Source organism: Phyllobates terribilis, unplaced genomic scaffold (genome assembly GCF_046119375.1).
Source record: "Phyllobates terribilis strain yellow unplaced genomic scaffold, ASM4611937v1 Scaffold_2__4_contigs__length_985480577, whole genome shotgun sequence".
Taxonomy (NCBI): domain Eukaryota; kingdom Metazoa; phylum Chordata; class Amphibia; order Anura; family Dendrobatidae; genus Phyllobates; species Phyllobates terribilis.
In genome coordinates this window covers 194,466,864-194,489,338 of record NW_027362762.1, presented here as the reverse complement: position 1 = coordinate 194,489,338, position 22,475 = coordinate 194,466,864, and the positions used below count along the sequence as shown (strand labels likewise).

Here is a 22,475-nt window from a genome sequence, read left to right as displayed (position 1 = left end):
GGAGAGGTCATCCTAGGCAAGAGTTGTTCCTCTCCGCCCTTGACTCTGTACGTTTCTGTTACCAGTGGTGAGACCCGCTTCTTCGAGACTGCTTTTCTGGATTCCGGAGCCACAGGGAATCTCATTCAACAGGCCGTTGTGGAGCGTTATCAGATTCCTACCATACGTCTGGCTGAATCTTTGGCGGTTTCCTCAGTGGATGGGAAGCTTCTTCCGGAAACCATCTTGCTGATCACTGAACCTGTAACTCTTCAGGTGGGAATGCTGCACTCAGAGAAGATCTCCTTTCATGTGCTGTCCGGCCTCTCTCATCCCCTCTTGCTTGATCTGCCCTGGTTACATAGACATGAGCCCGCCCTGAATTGGAGATCTGGTGAAGTGCTCCGTTGGGGTCAGGAATCCCATGAATCATGTCTAGTTCTGGTTCGTCCTGCTCGACCCCCGTCTACGCCAGCTAACCTACCTGGCCTGCCAGCACCCTACTGGTCCTATGTGGACGTCTTTGACAAAAAGGAGGCTGAGACACTACCACCTCATAGGCCGTATGATTGCCCCATCGACCTAATACCTGGTGCCTCACCTCCTCGTGGGCGAATCTATCCCTTGGCCTCGGCCAAGACCCGTGCTATGTCAGAATACATTGAGGAGAATCTTGCTAGAGGATTTATCTCGAAATCCACCTCTCCGGCTGGAGCAGGATTCTTCTTCGTCAAGAAGAAAGACGGCTCGCTTCGTCTTTGTATTGACTATAGGGGTCTAAACCAGATTACCATTAAAAATAAGTACCCCCTGCCTCTCATCTCGGAATTGTTTGACCGCCTTAAAGGCATGAAGATCTTCACCAAGCTCGATCTTCAGGGGGCGTACAATCTGGTCTGGATTCGCCATGGAGACGAGTGGAAGACGGCATTCAACACCCGGGACGGTCACTACGAATACCGCGTATTGCCCTTCAGTCTCTGTAATGCTCCAGTTGTCTTCCAGGAGCTAGTTAACGACATCTTCCGAGATCTCCTGTATTCCTGCGTGGTGGTGTACCTGGACCACATCTTGATGTTCTCCTCGGATCAGCCTTCACACCGGAGGGATGTTTGTCAGGTTCTGCTGAGGCTGCGGAAAAATCGCCTGTATGCTAAATATGAGAAATGCCTCTTTGAGCAGACCTCCTTGCTGTTTCTTGGTTACATAATTTCTGAGACCGGTCTGCGCATGGATCCCGAGAAGGTGTCAGCCATCTTAAAGTGGCCCCGACCGGAGGGATTGAAGGCGATTCAACGGTTTCTGGGTTTCGCAAACTATTACTGCCTCTTCATTCCTCATTTTTCCTCCCGGACTGCTCCCATCCCTGCTCTCACCCGTAAAGGAGCAAATCCCAGGGAGTGGTCTTCCGAGGCGGAGAAAGCCTTTGTCTCCCTAAAACAAGCCTTCTCCTCCGCTCCAGTGCTACACCATCCGGATTGCAACAAGCAGTTCTTCCTGGAGGTTGATGCCTCCTCCTCCGGGGCCGTAGCAGTTCTCACCCAGAAATCCTCATCTGGGAGAATGGTAACTTGCGGCTTCTTCTCCAAGCTCTTCTCCTCGTCCGAGCGCAACTACTCCATAGGAGATCGGGAGCTGCTGGCCATCAAATTAGCACTGGAGGAGTGGCGCTACTTGCTGAAGGGGGCTCTGCACCCGGTGGTCATCTACACTGACCATAAAAACCTCGCTTATTTGCAAAATGCCCAAAGACTAAACCCGCGTCAGGCCAGATGGTCACTATTCTTCACTCGATTCTGCTTTACTATTCACTACCGCCCGGAAGACAAGAACATTAAAGCCGACTCACTATCCCGTTCATTTTTGTCTACCGACCAGGAGGAGGAGCCTCTACATATCATTGATCCCTCCAAAATAATGACTGTTGCTCTATTTGACCTGTCTCATCTACCTCCCGGTAAGACCTTTGTAGCAGTTCAGGATTGGAAGAACGTTTTACTGTGGGGTCATTCGTCCAAACTTGCTGGTAACGCCGGCCAGAGGAAGACATTTCTTCTCATTGCCCGACATTATTAGTGGCCCACCCTGCGCAAGGATGATGCGGAATTTGTCGCAGCTTGTTCCTCTTGTGCCCGTAACAAGATACCTAGGCACCTTCCAGCCGGTCGTCTTCTTCCTCTTCCTGTGCCTTCCGCTCCGTGGCAACATATCGCAATGGACTTCATCACGGATCTCCCTGTTTCTGCCGGTTGTACTGTCATTTGGGTGGTCGCTGACCACTTTTCTAAGATGGCCCACTTCATTCCCTGCCTGGTCTTCCGTCTGCACCAGTGCCGACTAAGGACTTCATCCATCACATCTTCCGTCTTCACGGCTTACCCCTCCACATTGTCTCGGATCGCTGAGATCAATTCACTTTGCGCTTCTGGAGAGCCACGTGCATGTTGCTGGATGTCTCCTTGGATTTTTCTTCGGCCTATCATCTTCAGTCCAATGGCCAAGCGGAACGCATCAATCAAATCCTCACCAGTTTTCTTCGACACTTTGTCAACGCTCACCATAGCAATTGGGTTGAGCTCCTGCCCTGGGCCAAGTTTTCCTATAACAACCGTGAGAGCGAGTCTTCTGCTAAAACTCCGTTTTTTGTCGTCTACGGTCAACACCCCCGGATTCTGTTTCCCGTCTTCTCTTCAGTGGACAATCCTGCCGCGGAGTCTCTCATTAGCAAATTTTCTGCAATTTGGGAAGACACTAGATCTGCTCTTCTTCAGTCCTCGGAGTGGATGAAGAAGCATGCTGATAAGAGAACGTCTGGATCCGCCTCAATTTTGTCAGGGAGACAAGGTCTGGCTTTCTTCCAAATATGTTCATCTTAAGATACCATCTTACAAGTTGGGTCCACGGTTCATCGGTCCGTTCGAGGTTCTGAACCAAATTAATCAGGTGGCTTACAAGCTGAAACTCCCGGCCTCCTTACGGATTCCCAACTCCTTTCACGTGTCTCTCCTCAAACCGGTTGTCCTTAATTCTTTCTCTGACGATCCAGGTATCACCCCAGCTCCAATCTTCGCTGAGGACGTCTTTGAGGTAGAAAACATTTTGGCCACCAAGAGGGTAAGAGGAAAGACTTTCTTTCTTGTGGATTGGAAGGGGTTTGGCCCTGAGGAGAGGTCTTGGGAGCCCAGGAAGAACATTCATGCCCCTCATCTTCTAGAAAAATTTCTTGCTGGCTTAAAGAAGATGGCGTCTCTGAGACGCCATTCCCCTCACTGCCGCGGTCCTGGTCCAGCGTCTTCCTGTTTCCCTGTTGCTAAGGCACGCACTGCTCGCAGCTTCCCGGGCACTGTGCTTAGGGCGCGCGCTCGCTCCCTCTTAAAGGGGCCGCGCTGTCCTAAAGAGTCTCCGGCTAATGGCTGGAGGACTGCCCCTATATTAAGCACAGCCTCCAAAATGGAGATGCCTGTGCAAGGTTGTTGTTTGTGTGCTAACACTCTCCTCAGCCCTCAGGTTCCTTGCCCGCCAGTCTGTCTAACAGTCCTGCCCGCCAGTCTGTCTATCAGCCGTGCCCGCCAGCCTGCCTACCCGGAGCACCTGCCAGATTACCTGCCGTGCCCACCATCCTGCCTACCAGGAGCACCTGCCAGATTACCTGCCGTGCCTGCCTGCCTACCCGGAGCACCTGCCAGATTACCTGCCGTGCCCGCCTGCCTGCCTACCCGGAGCACCTGCCAGATTACCTGTCGTGCCCGCCTGCCTGCCTACCCGGAGCACCTGCCAGATTACCTGCCGTGCCCACCTGATGCCTATCCGGAGCACCTGTCAGATTACCTGCCGTGCCCGCCTGCCTGCCTTCCAGGAGCACCTGCCAGTTACCTGCCATGCTCGCCAGTCTGCCGACCCGGTGCACCTGCCAGTTACCTGCCATACCCGCCTGCTCGTTTATTCGGAGTACCTGTCTGGCTATCCGCTGTACCCGCCTGCTCGTTTACTCGGAGTACCTGTCTGGCTATCCGCCGTACCCGCCTGCTTGTCTACCCGGATCACCCGCCAGCCTACCTGCAGTGCTCATCCGCTGTAAACCGCCTCGGTACCTGTACATGATATAAGTCTGGGTGGATTATGTTTAACCAACTTCATAGATAGCTGCACTCTTGCAGAAATTGGGATTACAGAGGGTCTCCATGGAGCAGATGTTCTTTTTACTACATGCTTTCTCTACTTTCAGGCTCTGTCGTTATTACTCCATAGCCTAATACTTTAAATAACCCTAGTTACATTGTTTTTTATTGGCCCATCTATGTCTTCTGTTTCTGGCTCTGGGGGTTTGTTCTTTCAGCCAGGTCCACAAGGTGGTGTAACTGATGGTTGAACAAACAAATTAAGGGAGTCCAACTTCACTGATGCTGAGCAGTAATTATTACCCCTGGATACCTTGCCAGTTATTCTGAGCTATACTGTTTGTTGCAATACTTCTTAGCTTCACCTACCTCAATCATAAAATTCTCACTTGTGTAGAATGTGTTGGGGATGGTGTGCATTTGCAATGGGTGGATCTAACTCTCTATGAAGCACTTTCATAACAACATTATCCAACTTTTATGTTAAATTAGACAATGAATCTAGATTCAACTATGGACAATAAGTTTGGCAGAGTTTATGTATAGGTGGCACTAGAGCTCTAGTCCTCTTCCTCTTTGAAGAGGCAATTTGCATATTTAACTTCCCAGAGGAGCATGCATTGCATATATTAGTCTCCTCACTCTGACATGCCAGGCCTGGCTTGTCACTCTCCACAAGGAGAAACGTTACCCCTTAGATCCCAGCCTTAAGCCCCTATCCCCTATCCAAATTTGATCTCATACTTTGCACTGACGAGGGGCAATACCCTGAAACACTGTGTCTGAAAATTGAGATTCTGATTTGGCTTTTATCCTAAGTCATATGGCAAGGTTCGTTAAAGGGTCGATATTGACTTTGAGGATTGCTACTTCCATTAGGTGGGTCCAGAGTTCTAGTTCTCTTCCTCTCTGAACAGGAAATTTGCCAATGTAATTACTCAGAGGAGCATGCATGGCATATATAAGTCTCCTCACTCTGATATGCCAGGCTTGGCTTGTCACTCTCCACAAGGAGAAATGTTACCCCTTAGAACTGAGAGTTTATGAAACTCGCTCTTCTCCCATGGAGTACTGCCTGCAAGAATCAGCTGGTCCCTTCAAGGAGAACAAGTACTTCCCCTACATTACAGCCCAGCACAACACATGTTCTTTTGTGCATATCATCTTCCTTAGCAGACTGTTTTTTTTTTTCATCAATTCATAAAGTGAATTAATTTCTCCCTATAGATACCTACTGTTAAAGTCAATAGAATTTTGTTTGTAACAAAGCTCGCCAGAAGATTCAGTAAGATCTTTTATGAAATGCATCTGCAAGATGAAATATAAATTTGAATCTTATGGCACCAGGAGATATTGGAATTTGTTTGGCAGGGTCACCGCACTCGAGAGCAGGTGGTCACCTGGGATTTTTTTCACTGACCAGTAAAGTATAAAATTCAATTTATTATGAATGACACATGAGAGAAAGGAAAAGGGAGTCGAAAACTAACATAATCTGTAGTCACACATCGTTACATACAAAGCTGCTCACCATTATTGGAACCCCTTTATTTTTTTCATAGACTCTACAATATCTTCAGAAATAAATGGAAATGTACCAAACTTATATCCACAAGATTTTTTAATTAGTGGACCAAAGTAAAACAACAATAAAACATTGTTTTTCAACTTACATGTTGCAATTACAAAGAAGAAACTGTTAGAACTCTCCTGTTAGTTTTTTTCTATCTTGCTGGTCACATGACCTTTTTTGCCTATTTAATCCTGCTCCGCCCTCCTGGCCTTGCTGGACTTCATTGTAATTTCTACTCTTAAGTTAGCCTGGTGCTTAGTTACCTTTCTCAGTCAGTTTTGCTAGGTCTTCGGACCTTTTTGTTCTATGTTGTGTGTTTGTCTTTTTCTGCTACAATTTCTGCTAGGAGGTGTCCAACTTTATCCCAGTCCCTAGTTCTTGTAGGGATCCCTCCCTTGCATCTATAGGTCTTCGTACAGACTAGCCGAGGACTTTAGCGAGTCTGATCGCAGGATCAGGTTCCCCGTTACATCGTAGGGATCTAGCTTAGTTCTATTGTAGGGACAGATCTCCTTTCTTTTCTTAGTGCTTGTAGCAGATCACAACAGTAAGTCCAGCCCAAAAACATCTCTAAGGAAAGACTTCCAGTTTCCATCATGGTGTCGGTTCAGGATTTGGCTCAACGCCTGCAGGGACTCTCTCTGGAGGTGTCCGAGCTCCAACAACACGTGAGTAGCTGTTCTGGAGCACATTTTGTGGAGCCAAAGGTACGTTTGCCTGATTTATTTTTTGGTGATCAAGAAGAATTTTTTTCCTTTAAAAATGCTTGTTTATTGTATTTTCGTTTGAGACCCAGATCCTCTGGTGATGAATCACAGCGCATAGGGTTCATAATGTCACTTTTGCGCAAAGAACCTCAGGGATGGGCCTTTTCTCTCCAACCTAGTGATCCATGCTTTAGATCAGTGGATAGTTTTTTTTCTGCTTTGGGTTTGTTGTATGATGATCCTGATCGTGTCGCATCAGCTGAGACTGAATTGAGACGTTTGAGGCAGGGATCATGTAATGTGGAAAAATATTGTTCTCACTTCCGTCGGTGGTCTGCCCAGGTGGGGTGGAACGATTCAGCTTTGGAAAGCTTGTTTCTTGCGGGGCTAGGTGAAAGGGTTAAGGATTTGCTGATTGCTTATCCCACACCTGGAAACTTGCAGGAGGCAATGCAATTAGCTATACAGGTGGACAGGAGACTGCGTGCAAGGGTTAATGAGAGTAAATCCTCTGCCATGTCAGCTCCGAGTCCTGAGAGGGTCTGTACTGACATTGGAGAGCCGATGGAGATTGGGGCGAAGGCACCCCGCTCTCAGGAAAAAGACCGCAGATCTTCTGAAGGTTTGTGCTTTTATTGCGGGAAATCTGACCATTTTATTAAGAACTGTGTGCTTCGTATGAACAAAGAAAAAAAAAAGGTCAGTTACGCCCGTATTGCCTGTTTAAATTCTAAGGGGGTATTTCTTTCTGCTAGAACTGCTGCTCAGGAAGAATTAATTGAATTTCGGATATTTGTGGATTGTGGTTCTACTCTGAATGTGATTGATGGGGGATTCTTGGAAAAACTTAAATTAAAACCCAAACCTTTGTCATCCCCTATTGCTGTGGTTTCTGTCGATGGCTCCCCCTCACAAGGTCTGTGAATTTCCCCTCACTATTAATGGTATTCACCAAGAAAATTTGGATTTGGTGGTATTAAATAATTTGCCTTCTCCAGTAATTTTGGGGTTACCTTGGTTAAAATTGCACAATCCTGTACTGGATTGGTCTACCAATGAAATTAAGTCCTGGAGCCCTAAGTGTTATGACAAGTGTTGTAACGGACGTATTGCTGCGGTGGAAAAAGGGGAATTACCTATACCTATTCAGGATTTTTGGAGAGTTTTTTCTGAGGAGTCACAAATTTTGCCTCCCCATAGAGACTATGATTGTACCATTGAATTTGTCCCTGGAGCGACTCTTCCTAAAAGTCGTTTATTTAATCTTACTATTCCTGAGAGAAAGGCTTTAGAGGAATACATACAGACAAGCTTGGCCACCGGTCACATTAGGCCTTCCAAGTCTCCTGTGGCTGTTGGATTTTTTTTTGTTAAAAAAAAGGACGGCGGTTTACGTCCTTGTCTGGATTTTCGTGAGATTAATAAAATTACTGTACGCAATCCTTACCCACTGCCATTGATTCCTGATTTGTTTAACCAGTTAGTGGGGGCCAAGTGGTTCTCTAAAATTGATCTCCAGGGAGCATACAATTTGTTGCGCATGAAGGAGGGTGATGAATGGAAGACTGCTTTTAACACTCCTGTGGGTTATTTTGAGAACCTGGTTATGCCTTTTGGTCTTACCAATGCTCCAGCATTTTTTCAGAATCTTATTAATGACATCCTTAGACCTTTGATCGGCAAAAATGTGGTTGTGTATTTGGATGACATTTTGATTTATTCACCGGATCTGGAGTCTCATTGGCGGAGCATATGTGAGGTATTACAGTTATTAATTGACAATTCGCTTTTTGCTAAGCTGGAGAAATGTGAGTTCGCTGTACAGAGAATTAGTTTTTTGGGCTACATTATCTCCAGCGAGGGCTTTGAGATGGACCCTGTGAAGGTTCAGGCGGTTCAGGAATGGCCTAGGCCTATTGGTTTGAAATCGATACAGAGGTTTTTGGGTTTCGCCAATTATTACAGAAAATTCATTACAAATTTTTCTATTATTGTCAAACCACTGACCGATCTCACCAGGAAAGGTGCTAATGCGGTTCAGTGGACTACTGAGGCCATTGAAGCTTTTGTGTTTCTAAAGGAGAGGTTCAGCTCTGCTCCCATCCTTATGCAGCCTGATGTGACTAAGCCGTTTTTGGTTGAGGTTGATGCTTCTTCGGTGGGGGGCGGTGCGGTGTTGTCTCAGAAAAACAAGGATGGAGTACATCCCTGTGCTTTTTTTTCAAAAAAATTTTCTGAGACTGAACTTAATTACGATATTGGTAATCGGGAATTGCTGGCTATTAAACTCGCATTTGAACACTGGCGTCATCTCTTGGAAGGTGCTGAATTTCCCATTCAGGTTTTCACTGATCATAAAAATCTGATCTATCTTGATGCTGCCAAGCGCTTGAATGCCCGTCAGGCTAGGTGGGCATTTTTTTTCTCGCGGTTTAATTTTTCCATTACTTACATCCCGGGTACCAAGAATGTTAAAGCTGATGCTTTGTCTCGCAGCTTTTCTCCCATGGTTGGTGCTGAGGAGGAGGGGAGCATTTTACAAGAAGGTGTTGTGGTTGCTGCATTGGACTCCGTTTTGGAAGATGAGATTCTTAAAGCACAGGAGAATGCCCCATCTAACACTCCCCATGGGAGGTTGTTTGTGCCTAGGACCTTTAGGAGAGATTTGTTTGTTGAATGTCATGAGTCTCGGTTGGCAGGTCATCCAGGAATTTCTGAGACCAAGAGACTTGTGGGACGCAGTTTTTGGTGGCCTGGATGGCAGAAGGAAGTCATTAAGTGGGTGCGTCAATGTACGGTGTGTGCTAGATCTAAGTCTTCACATACTCCTGCAGCGGGGTTGCTTTGCCCTCTGGATGTTCCTAGTGCACCTTGGACACATCTGGCTATGGACTTTATTACTGACCTTCCCCCTCTGAAAGTTTCAGTCATCTGGGTGGTCGTGGACCGTTTTAGCAAGATGTGTCACTAAGTTCCTTTCATCAAACTGTCCTGCGCTAAGACACTCACTAAGGCCTTTGTCAAGGAAATTGTCAGACTACATGGCGTTCCTACTGACATTGTTTCGGATAGGGGACCTCAGTTCGTGGCTCGTTATTGGCGTGCTTTTTGTGACAGGTTGGGAGTTCATTTGTCGTTTTCATCCGGATATCATCCTGAGTCTAATGGCCAGACAGAAAGGAAGAATCAGGATGTTGAGCAGTTCTTGCGTTGTTTTGTGGCAGACAATCAGGAGGGGTGGTCTGAGTTTCTGCCACTTGCTGAGTTTGCTCTTAACAACCATACATCCTCTTCTGCTGGTTGTTCGCCTTTTTTTTGTTGTTCTGGGAGACATCCGTCTTTTGGGTCATTCTCCAAATTGGTATCGGCTGTGCCTGAGGAGGAGAGTTTTTCCGGTGATTTGGAGAGAGTTTGGACGGATGTGCGTGGTAATCTTCAGGAGGCTAACAAAAAATCTAAGAGGTACTTTGATAGGAAACGGCAAGAGGTTTTGTTTGCTATTGGTGACATGGTTTGGTTGTCTAAGAATCTGCGGTTGAGGATTCCTTCCAAAAAATTGGGTCCCAAATTTGTAGGGCCCTTTAAGGTGCTTCAGGTAGTTAACCAATCTGCTGTTAGGTTGGAGGTTCCTACCTCCTGGAAGATTAATCCGGTGTTTCATGTTTCTTTGTTGAAAAGAGCTTATGTGTTGGATGGAGACGCCTCTGCCACTGTTCCTCCGGTGGTGGAGGACGGGGAATACGAAATTTCCAGCATCCTAAATTCTAGACGGTATAGAGAGAGTTTGCAGTATCTCGTCGCTTGGAAGGGTTTCGGACCCGAGGATAACTCATGGGTGAGGGCGGATGATGTTTCTGCTTCCAGACTTGTCAGAGCGTTTCACAAGAGGTTTCCTGATAAGCCTGAGCCTAGGGGATAAGGAGGATCCTCATAGAAGAGGGGGTACTGTTAGAACTCTCCTGTTAGGTTTTTTCTATCTTGCTGGTCACATGACCTTTTTTGCCTATTTAATCCTGCTCCGCCCTCCTGGCCTTGCTGGACTTCATTGTAATTTCTACTCTTAAGTTAGCCTGGTGCTTAGTTACCTTTCTCAGTCAGTTTTGCTAGGTCTTCGGACCTTTATGTTCTATGTTGTGTGTTTGTCTTTTTCTGCTACAATTTCTGCTAGGAGGTGTCCAACTTTATCCCAGTCCCTAGTTCTTGTAGGGATCCCTCCCTTGCATCTATAGGTCTTCGTACAGACTAGCCGAGGACTTTAGCGGGTCTGATCGCAGGATCAGGTTCCCCGTTACATCGTAGGGATCTAGCTTAGTTCTATTGTAGGGACAGATCTCCTTTCTTTCCTTAGTGCTTGTAGCAGATCATAACAGAAACAGAATAAACAACATGTGCAGAAATAAAGGCACCCCTAATTAATACTTGGTTGCACACCCTTTGGCACTGCTGACAGCCTCCAAACATTTCTTGTAGCCATCTATAAGGTTCTTGCACTTCTCAGCTGGAATTTTCTCCCACTCTTCCTTTGCAGTTTGGTCAAGCTCTTCAATGTTTGCAGGGTACTTTTTCACAAAGGCAGATTTCAGCTCACCCCAAAGATTTTCAATGGGATTGAGGTCAGGACTTATTGCTGGCCATTTTAAAACAGTCCATTTTTTCTTTTTCAACCATTCCTGTGTACTTTTGAATGTGTGCTTTGGGTCATTGTCTTGCTGGAGGATCCATGATCTTCAACTCAAACCAAGTTTTCTTACACTGGGTAGGACATTTCGCTCTAAAATCTCTTGATAATTCTCTAATTCCTGTGATACGGTCAAGTCCTCCAGTACCAGACACAGCAAAGCAACCCCACAGCATTATGGATCCTCCACCATGCTTAACTGTTGGTAAGGTGTTCTTTTCCTTACAAGCTTCATTGCGCAGTCTGTAAACAAACTGTTGCTTTGCATTGACTGAAAGCTCTATTTTTGTTTCATCTGTCCACGGAACATTTTCCCAGGAGGATTGTGGTTTGTCAAGGTACTCTTTGATATAGATCAGTCGTTCCTTTTTATGTCTTTTCTTCAGCAATGGTTTCTTCCTTGGCCTTCGCCCATAAAGCTCTGCTTGGTTTAGTGTGCGGCTTATGGTACTTGTTGAAACCATGACCCCAGACTGTTTTTTCCACCATTCGCACCAACCACATCGCTTGTCAATTTTCCTCTTTCCCCCACATCCAGGGAGGTTTTTGACAGTTCCATACTTGGAAAACACTTTAATAACATTGCACACTGTTGAAACTGGGATACCAAGGTCTTTGGAGATGGCCTTATACCCTTTGGAAGTCTTGTGTTTGCTAATAATGTCTGATGTCCTCCGGCAGCTCCTTTGTCTTCACCATTGTGACAAAGGAGCAGGGCCTACCATGTGACTTTTTAAAACACTGAAGTCATCATTAATTGGCTAATTCTTGTCACATGGGCACCAACAATTAATCACAGGTGAATCTCCTTTGTGATTTACCACAGGCGAGTCAAAATGTGTTTCCATACTAAATTATTGTGAAGGGGTCCAATACCAGTGACACAGCAAGCTTTAGGTTTTTCTATTTTTCCCTCCCATTGTTTTTTGTTTTAAATTATTGTTTATCATTTGCTCTTTTGTATTTAACACCAGTGCTCTATACAAAAAAGCTGTTTCACGTGATTCATTTTTTTCAGGAGATGTTCCACATTATGTACTTAAACTTCATGGGTGCCAATAACAATGAGCTGGACTGTATAACATATAAAGTCATATTGAAAATCACAATACTAAATACCAAATAGATATAGATATAAGTAAATACACATATTCTTCAACCCTACAAATCCTCCCAGTCGGCACCCTTTATCCTTCCACGGCATTGAGCCTTATTTAAAAGCAGAACTGATTGCACAGGAAGAACACCATTTCTATATTATACACATAGATATAAAAGACAATAATTTGGCTGACATTTTGTACTAACCCTTCTTCTCAGCCTTAATTGAAAAGGAAGAATTGTTACTTTATATTGTATGACTTCAGCTGACTTTTAATATGTTTTGTTATATAAGAATTTGATGTGATCTTCGCACTACACGGGTTTACATTTTTCTTTGCACTGTGAATAGATAGTTATTATGCAGTGAATTAGAATGATGTTAGAAAAATCTTTACTAAAGGAATTGCAGCCAAAATTGACTACTGTTCTGACTTTACTAATAAAACATGCCCCTTTTTTTACATTTTGGGTAGAAATCCTCATTAAAGAAGCACTGCTCCCATCAAAATTTTTATTCTCTTGATATATTGCAGCCATCATATTATATAGCACTGTGTACTTACAATTGCTCATTTTGCCTTTCTACCCAGTTAATTCTTCTTTTTTTCCATTAGGTCTATGACATCAGGTGATTAAAAAGGGACTAGCTGAATCCTTCTAAGCACAAGTAGAAACAGGGAGTCTCTTTTTCCTGCATGAGTCATCACTGCAAAAGTCCCTGGCAGGGGGAGGAGGGAGCTGCTGGGTCAGAAGTTGAAGAGAGGGATGACTCATACAGGGAAAAGAGACTTCCTGTTTCTACATAGAGCTTAGATGGATTCAGCTAATCCGTTTTTAATCAGTTTTTAATATGATCATTGCAATATATTAAGAGGATAATAACTTTAATAGGACTGCTTTTTTAAAGAAAACCTGTCACTTGCCATAAATATTATTTTTTTTACCTGGTATAGATGTTACTGTTCTCCTGGATCTGACATTATTTTTTGTGTCCTGTGCCACGCCATTCCTGAGATATGGCACCCTCATCCCTGTACATAAATGTAATCTTTTTAGTCAACTGGGCGTTGTCCTCAAGAAAACTCATAGAGAAGACTTGATTTACTAACAAGACTAGATTTACAAGGAGGAAGAGAGGGAACAAAGGATAAACAAAACCAGATTCAGGAGAACACCAGCATCTACATCAGCTAGAATATTACATATTGATGGCAAGCGACAAGTCCTCTTTAAATTGGACGGCATATATAAGGAATAGATCCTCTATAATATGATCTTTTGGTTTCTTCCTACCTACTTGCTTCAGATTATGATACCCTGATCTTCTTCAAGAAGCAAAGCCATGATCCATCTGCTGATGTGTAGATATACTCCCTCAGTTGACTCCCGTTGTATCAAGCAGAGGGAGTATTTCTTGATACCGGCAGGCCACCCAGTGGTTCTATACTCTTGTATGGCTGGTTCAACATGGTGATAATAATCTGTTGTGACAACAGTAAGTTAAATTCAGTAAAATACTGGTGGGGTGGACTATACAGTATGTTGTAGGAGTACAGATCCTGAAATGTGTCCATCTTACAATTTTTGTGGGGTGATAGTTCAATTCTATTGATATTCAGCTCTGAAAGGTTACAATAAAATGCATTTTCTTGTGTATAGCAAAAAATCGCATGGTTACTCTGCGTATTAAATTTATTAGAAGTTTACATTTATTGATGATCTGAATTTTTATACATTGCAGATTGCAGGAATGTCCTTCATTGCTTCATATAATGTGTACAACATCAGGAGCAGGTAAGATTAAACAGGTATAAGTTTTAGTGCAAGTTTTTCTCTTAAAAAATGGAGCAAAAATTGATTGAATATGAGCCGGATTCACTTACTCTGTGCTCATTTGTGCGGGAATTTAGGAAATTCAGGAGCATGATCACTGATGTCTGAAATATTGAAAAATATTAGACATGACGTATAACTTTGCCATTTCTGTACATACAAAATATTACATCTAGGCTTCGGACTAAAGTCTGTATGAGACTATGAGAGTCTATGAGGCTGCACACTGCTGAATCGTGAGTACATGACATGCACACAATTCCCCAGTATTTCCATTATGAGAGGGTGATCATGTTATCGAATGTACGTGATTTGCCTAATTGGGATCAGATATCAGCAGTGAATTGAGAAAAGTTGAATGAATCTAGTTGGTACTTGAGCATAAGTATGCAAATCGTGTACATGTGGGTATGTGACCACCTACTCACACAAAGTACAGTATACCAGGGAATTGTGACGTGTGCTCCATGCACTGTCATGATTTGGCAAAGTGAAGTCATACAGTTATATGAAAAAGTTTGGGCACCCCTATTAATCTTAAGCTTAATGTTTTATAAAAATTGGTGTTTTTGCAACAGCTATTTCAGTTTGATATATGTAATAACTGTTGGACACAGTAATGTTTCTGCCTTGAAATGAGGGTTATTGTACTAACAGAAAATGTGCAATCTGCATTCAAACAAAATTTGACAGGTGCATAAGTATGGGCACCCTTATCATTTTCTTGTTTTAAATACTCCTACCTACTTTTTACTGACTTACTAAAGCACTTTTTTTGGTTTTGTAACCTCATTGAGCTTTGAACTTCATAGCCAGGTGTATGCAATCATGAGAAAAGCTACTTAAAGTGGCCACTTGCAAGTTGTTCTCCTGTTTGAATCTCCTCTGAAGAGTGGCATCATGGGCTCCTCAATACAACTGTCAAATGATCTGAAAACAAAGATTATTCAACATAGTTGTTCAGGGGAAGGATACAAAAAGCTGTCTCAGAGATTTAACCTGTCAGTTTCCACTGTGAGGAACATAGTAAGGAAATGGAAGAACACAGGGACAGTTCTTGTTAAGGCCAGAAGTGGCAGGCCAAGAAAAACATCAGAAAGGCAGAGAAGAAGAATGGTGAGATCAGTCAAGGACAATCCTCAGACCACCTCCAGAGAGCTGCAGCATCAACTTGCTGCAGATGGTGTCACTGTGCATCGGTCAACTATACAACGCACTTTGCACAAGGAGAAGCTGTATGTGAGAGTGATGCGAAAGAAGCCGTTTCTGCAAGCACGCCACAAACAGAGTCGTTTCAGGTATGCAAAAGCACATTTGGAGAAGCCAATTTCTTTTTGGAAGAAGGTCCTGTGGACTGATGAAACCAAGATTGAGTTGTATGGTCATAAAAAAAGGCATTATGCATGGCGGCAAAAAAACACAGCATTCCATGAAAAACTCTTGCTACCCACAGTAAAATTTGGTGGAGGTTCCATCATGCTTTGGGGCTGTGTGGCCAATGCAGGCACCAGAAATCTTGTTAAAGTTGAGGGACGTATGGATTACACTCAGTATCAGCAGATTCTTGACAATAATGTTGAAGAAACAGTGACAAAGTTGAAGTTACGCAGGGGATGGATCTTTCAGTAAGACAATGATCCAAAACACCGCTCCAAATCTACTCAGGCATTCATGCAGAGGAACAATTACAATATTCTGGAATGGCCATCCCAGTCCCCAGACCTGAATATCATTGAACATCTGTGGGATCATTTGAAGAGGGCTGTCCATGCTCGATGACCATCAAACTTAACTGAACTGGAATTGTTTTGTAAAGAGGAATGGTCAAAAATACCTTCATCCAGGATCCAGGAAATCATTAAATGCTACAGGAAGCGACTAGAGGCTGTTATTTTTGCAAAAGGAGGATCTACTAAATATTAATGTCACTTTTCTGGTGAGGTGCCCATACTTATGCACCTGTCAAATTTTGCTTGAATGCAGATTGCACATTTTCTGTTAGTACAATAAACCTCATTTCAAGGCACAAACATTACTGTGCCCAACAGTTATTACATATATCAAACTGAAATAGCTGTTGCAAAAACACCAATTTTTATAAAACATTAAGGTTAAGATTAATAGGGGTGCCCAAACTTTTTCATATGACTGTATGTAGTGACTATGACTTTTCTCCCAAACCTAAACAACCCCTTTAAAACTCCAAAGCACACTTTTGACATATTAAACTACAAATAGAAATAATATGAAAATGTTAGAACGGCAATACAGATTCTCTTTTGCACCAATTTTGCTCAGAAAAAAATTGTCAAAACTTGTGTGTGACTGTGACAAGAGATGCTGCCATATTTGTTGACACTTTTAAATCAGCTTCTCAAAATCTGGTGATGAACTGATATTCTGTCAGCATGTTCAATGAATATCCAAGCATATCAATCAGTTGTACCATCAGTTCCAGAAACAAAAATACAAAGGCGTAAGGAAATGAGTGACTCATACAAATAGAATGTGCTGGAAAGAATATGTGAACAGATGTTGCCATCTAGTGGCCAAGGACAATAGGGTAGGAACTAAAAACAACTTATGAACCGCAGAGAGAAGGCCTGCTTATACGGAAGGATGAGAAAAGCCAGACACACAGAGACAAGTGATTTGCTGTGATGCCGCAAGAAAATATAAAGGTCACGCAGGTCAGGCCAAGAGTCCAGTCTATGCCCAGATTTTGATTAAGTTGCAATTGGAGTAAAGCCTGCACTGGCTTACAGTCAAAACCCAAGGATAGTGTGGCTAGGAACACATAGTTATTATTGGTGGTGGATTAGCTCAGGGGGAACAGAGGCCTGATTACCAGAATGGAAAACCTGATCGAGTGGGCGGCAGGCACAGAGCCCAGATTAATGGAAGGGAATCCCTGATCAAGTGAGCGGCAGGCAAGAAGACCAGATTAGCAGAAGGGAATCCCAGGTCGAGTGAGCGGCAGGCATGGAGGTCTGATTAACTGAACGTAATCCCCAATCGAGTGAGCGGCAGGCACGGAAGCCTGATTAACGGAATAGAATTCCTGATTAAATGAGCAGCAGGCACTGAGGTCTGATTAACAGAATAAAATCCTCGATCAAGTGAGTGTCAGGCACAAAGGCATGATTATTGGAATTGAATCCCCGATCAAGTGAGAGGCAGGCACAAAGGCATGATTAACAGAAGGGAATCCCCGATCAAGTGAGCGGCAGGCACAAAGGCATGATTAACAGAATGGAATCCCTGATCGAGTGACAGGCAGGCATGGAGGCCTAATCAAAGGACAGGAAAAGGACGTGAGCTGCGCCCTAAAAATTGGAGGCAACAAAAGCAGGTTGGTGATGAGAGGAGCTGTCAACAGCCTACAATACAAGACTTGTGGCTTAGTAGGAGTGCGGAGTTGGTTCCTGTCAGGGCCTAGTGCAGTAACCGCATTTGGAAGGCCGAGTGTCTTTGAAAAGGCTCATACAGATGAAACTCAGACAGACCAATGTATCCTTTTCAAAGGGAATCTGTCACCACATTTGACTTATCTAAACTATGAATATGGGCATACGGGTTATAGACTGCTGAAAAAAAGTGATACCAGTATGCCTCATATCAGATGCCTTGTTGTTGAGAAATTCTCTTTTATCACTTTATGTAAATGGATCAAAAGCCAACATGACTCCGTGATTTCTTTTGCAGACACATGGTCCACAAAAAAACTTAGACATGTGAACAGTTCCATAAATTATAATGGTAAAGAGAGGGGAATTGGATAAGGAACGTCAGCTCACCACATTTAGTAGCACCTTGTTCCACTTTAGGAAATCGCACGGAGCCGTCCTAGTGTTGGACGTGAGAAGCACAAAATTTAAAGAAAGAGAGAATAATTCAGCGATGACAAGTTATTAAAAATAGAAAAAAATCGTCTTTATTACACCAATATTAAAAAATAGATAAATGCACTGGTCATCATGAGATATCCAGAAAAAACATGGTGACCAGTGCATTTACCGGTATCTATTGTTAATATTGGTAAAATAAAGACAATTTTTTATATTTTTAATAACTTGTCATTGCTGGAGGATTTTATTTGTGTATAAATTATAATGGATACATATTATATCCATAAAAACCAGAGACAGAACACGTACATGAAAAACGGAGGTCTGAATGAGGCTTTATAAGAACAAATAAATAATTACAAAATATATTACAACTATATTTTAGCATATTCATTTTTACAGTGAAATTGATGAAATACAAATAGCTTAGTGTCACTCTGCTAAAATTGTTAACTTTACCAACATCAAGAATTAGTTCTGCTATTTGGTGATTTAAGAAATGTCCCATTCGTGCTGGCATAGACTTTAGATCCTCTGTAAAATGTCAATGTCTGCATCTGCTTAAAAAGTTTTCTAATTTCCATTTTCTGAATAAATTCAGTTCCCTCGGGCTCTTAAACATCCAAAAAATTCCAATACTAAGTAATTTACTTTTCTATTGGTTCAAAATAAAAATCATAATTATTGAGAGAAAATGTTGACACATCAATAGTACTCACTTAGAATGTCAATTATTCTTTACTATTCAATGATCTTTTTATTAATGTTTTGCAAAAAAATGTTCATTAGTCTAAAGAAACTTTTCTGGATCCGCCTCAATTCGCGCACACTTTTTTCTCTGCTGTGGCAAACACATGCCAAAATCACAAGGTTTTTATAACAGAATAAAAAAACATACTTTTTCGGGGGGGATGTTTTTTTAATCTTATATCATATTGTATAATAGGTGTTTCTCAGCTCTTTTAAGTTTATACATTGAAACATTAGGAGAAACTTGTATTCTTTAACATATAGTTTTGAGAATTTTTGTTTTGAGAAATGCTGCAACCCACGTGTAATTTTACACAGTAAAAAAAAAAAACAAGAAAATCCCAATGTAAACCTGCCAATTAAATGGAAAAACAGGGTGTGAATTGTTTCTAAAGCTAGTTTTACATGTGTCGAACATGGCTGTCAAACCGTTGGCTACATACAAGCTAATCATCTGTCATTTGATCACCTATGTGCATACAGTATCATTGTTCTCGGCACCACGTCCTGTTTACATCGGGTGATGTTCTGCTGAGAATGATGATTTTTAAGCTGGCTAAATGTTTTCCTCATTACTCATGTGATTGCCGGCCTATTTAGACGGCCTGCTAGTTGGAAACGCAAGTTGTTCCGGCAAAAAAATCAGCATAAAAACCATTGGGGAAAATGTATTAATATTAGTGCAGCTTGCTATTTACACATCATTTCATAGTGCAGCAGTCGCCATATTCCTAAGCAAAATTCAAGTGCTCTTGATAAATATGACACAGGCTAAAACAATTACAGGTTACCCAGTAACATAGCACCTTGGTTGAAAAAAAGACAAATGTCCATCAAGATCAACTGAGGGATGGGAAATGATAAGGAGAATGGAGTATAGGTAAAACTACAATGCATGATCCAGTCCACCCCAAAAGAGATAGTCTTTCTCTTCTAATCCCAATTGTTGATCATTTGGATCCAATATTCTGAAAAGAACATTACACAATTACATTTAAAGGTCTAATTAGAAAAGTTTCAGATACTGTGCAAAGCATAGGAGCACTGCTTGATCCTCACAAACAAAGTTGCATGTGGCACAGGGGCTTAATGAGTAGGCCCAGAGTGTGTGTACCACAAGCATAAAGTGTGTGTACTACTGGCGGACACAGACAGAAAAGGGCCCCTGTGCAAGAACAATATATGCACCAATGATATGTCCGCCCCTGGTGTGTACTACAAGCACAAAGTGTGAGTACCACAAGCACAAAGTGTGTGTACCACAAGCACAAAGTGTGTGGTGTGTGTACCACAAGCATTAAGTGTGTGTACCACAAGCACAAAGTGTGTGTACCACAAGCATACAGTGTGAGTACCACAAACATAAAGTGTGAGTACCACAAGCATAAAGTGTGAGTACCACAAGCACAAAGTGTGTACCACAAGCATAAAGTGTGTATACCACAAGCATAAAATGTGAGTACCACAAGCACAAAGTGTGTGTACCACAAGCATAAAGTGAGTACCACAAGCATAAAGTGTGAGTACCACAAGCATAAAGTGTGTGTACCACAAGCATAAAGTGTATACGATAAGCATAAAGTGTGAGTACCACAAACATAAAGTGTGAGTACCACAAGCACAAAGTGTGTGTACCACAAGCATAAAGTGTGAGTACCACAAACATAAAGTGTGAGTACCACAAGCACAAAGTGTGTGTACCACAAGCATAAAGTGTGAGTACCACAAGCATAAAGTGTGTACTACAAGTATAAAGTGTGTGTACCACAAGCATAAAGTGTGTGTACCACAAGCATAAAGTGTGAGTACCACAAGCATAAAGTGTGAGTACCACAAGCACAAAGTGTGTGTACCACAAGCATAAAGTGTGTGTACCATAAGCATAAACTGAGTGTACCACAAGCACAAAGTGTGTGTACCACAAGCATAAAGTATGTGTACCACAAGCATAAAGTGTGAGTACCACAAACATAAAGTGTGAGTACCACAAGCACAAGGTGTGTGTACCACAAGCATAAAGTGTGTGTACCACAAGCATAAAGTGTGAGCACCACAAGAACAAAGTGTGTGTACCACAAGCACAAAGTGTGTGGTGTGTGTGGCACAAGCATTAAGTGTGTGTATCACAAGCACAAAGTGTGTGTACCACAAGCATAAAGTGTGTGTACCAGAAGCATAAAGTGTGTACCATAAGCATAAAGTGTGAGTACCACAAACATAAAGTGTGAGTACCACAAACATAAAGTGTGTGTACCACAAGCATAAAGTGTGAGTACCACAAACACAAAGTGTGAGTACCACAAGCACAAAGTGTGTAGTGTGTGTGTACCATAAGCATTAAGTGTGTGTACCACAAGCACAAAGTGTGTATGCCACAAGCATAAAGTGTGTACCATAAGCATAAAGTGTGAGTACCACAATCATAAAGTGTGTAATACAAGCACAAAGTGTGTGTACCACAAGCATAAAGTGTGAGTACCACAAGCATAAAGTGTGAGTACCACAAGCATAAAGTGTGAGTACCACTAGCACAAAGTGTGTGTACCATAAGCATAAAGTGTGTGTACCATAAGCACAAAGTGTGTGTACCACAAACATAAAGTGTGAATACCACAAGCATAAAGTGTGTGTAATACAAGCACAAAGTGTGTGTACCACAAGCATAAAGTGTGTGTACCACAAACATAAAGTGTGAGTACCACAAGCATAAAGTGTGTGTACCACAAGCACAAAGTGTGTGTACCATAAGCACAAAGTGTGAGTACCACAAACATAAAGTGTGAGTACCACAAGCATAAAGTGTGTGTACCACAAGCACAAAGTATGTGTACCACAAGCATAAAGTGTGTGTACCGCAAACGTAAAGTGTGAGTACCACAAGCATAAAGTGTGTGTACCACAAGCATAAAGTGTGTGTACCACAAGCACAAAGTGTGTGTACCACAAGCATAAAGTGTGAGTACCACAGACATAAAGTGTGAGTACCACAAGCATAAAGTGTGTGTACCACAAGCTCAAAGTGTGTGTACCACAAGCACAAAGTGTGAGTACCACAAACATAAAGTGTGAGTACCACAAGCATAAAGTGTGTGTAATACAAGCACAAAGTGTGTGTACCACAAGCATAAAGTGTGTGTAATACAATCACAAAGTGTGTGTACCACAAGCATAAAGTGTGTGTACCACAAGCACAAAGTGTGAGTACCACAAGCATAAAGTGTGTGCACCATAAGCACAAAGTGTGTGTACCACAAGCATAAAGTGTGAGTACCACAAGCATAAAGTGTGTGTAATACAAGCACAAAGTGTGTGTACCACAAGCATAAAGTGTGTGTACCACAAACATAAAGTGTGAATACCACAAGCATAAAGTGTGTGTAATACAAGCACAAAGTGTGTGTACCACAAGCATAAAGTGTGTGTACCACAAACATAAAGTGTGAGTACCACAAGCATAAAGTGTGTGTACCACAAGTACAAAGTGTGTGTACCATAAGCACAAAGTGTGAGTACCACAAACATAAAGTGTGAGTACCACAAGCATAAAGTGTGTGTACCACAAGCACAAAGTATGTGTACCACAAGCATAAAGTGTGTGTACCACAAACATAAAGTGTGAGTACCACAAGCATAAAGTGTGTGTGCCACAAGCACAAAGTGTGTGTACCACAAGCATAAAGTGTGTGTACCACAGACATAAAGTGTGAGTACCACAAGCATAAAGTGTGTGTACCACAAGCTCAAAGTGTGTGTACCACGAGCACAAAGTGAGTACCACAAGCATAAAGTGTGTGTAATACAAGCACAAAGTGTGTGTACCACAAGCATAAAGTGTGTGTAATACAATCACAAAGTGTGTGTACCACAAGCATAAAGTGTGTGTAC

At 42.6% G+C, this 22,475-nt stretch overlaps 1 protein-coding gene across 1 annotated transcript in view; it reads left to right on the top strand.

Annotated features, from left to right (window-relative positions):
* Window positions 1-22,475, top strand: part of LOC141202582 (inactive dipeptidyl peptidase 10-like) — a 385,315-nt gene that overhangs the window by 149,359 nt on the left and 213,481 nt on the right. Inside the window, exon 6 of the mRNA XM_073663754.1 lies at window positions 13,901-13,953. Within this exon, the coding sequence (XP_073519855.1) occupies window positions 13,901-13,953 (53 nt within the window). The remainder of the gene's footprint in view (window positions 1-13,900; window positions 13,954-22,475) is intronic.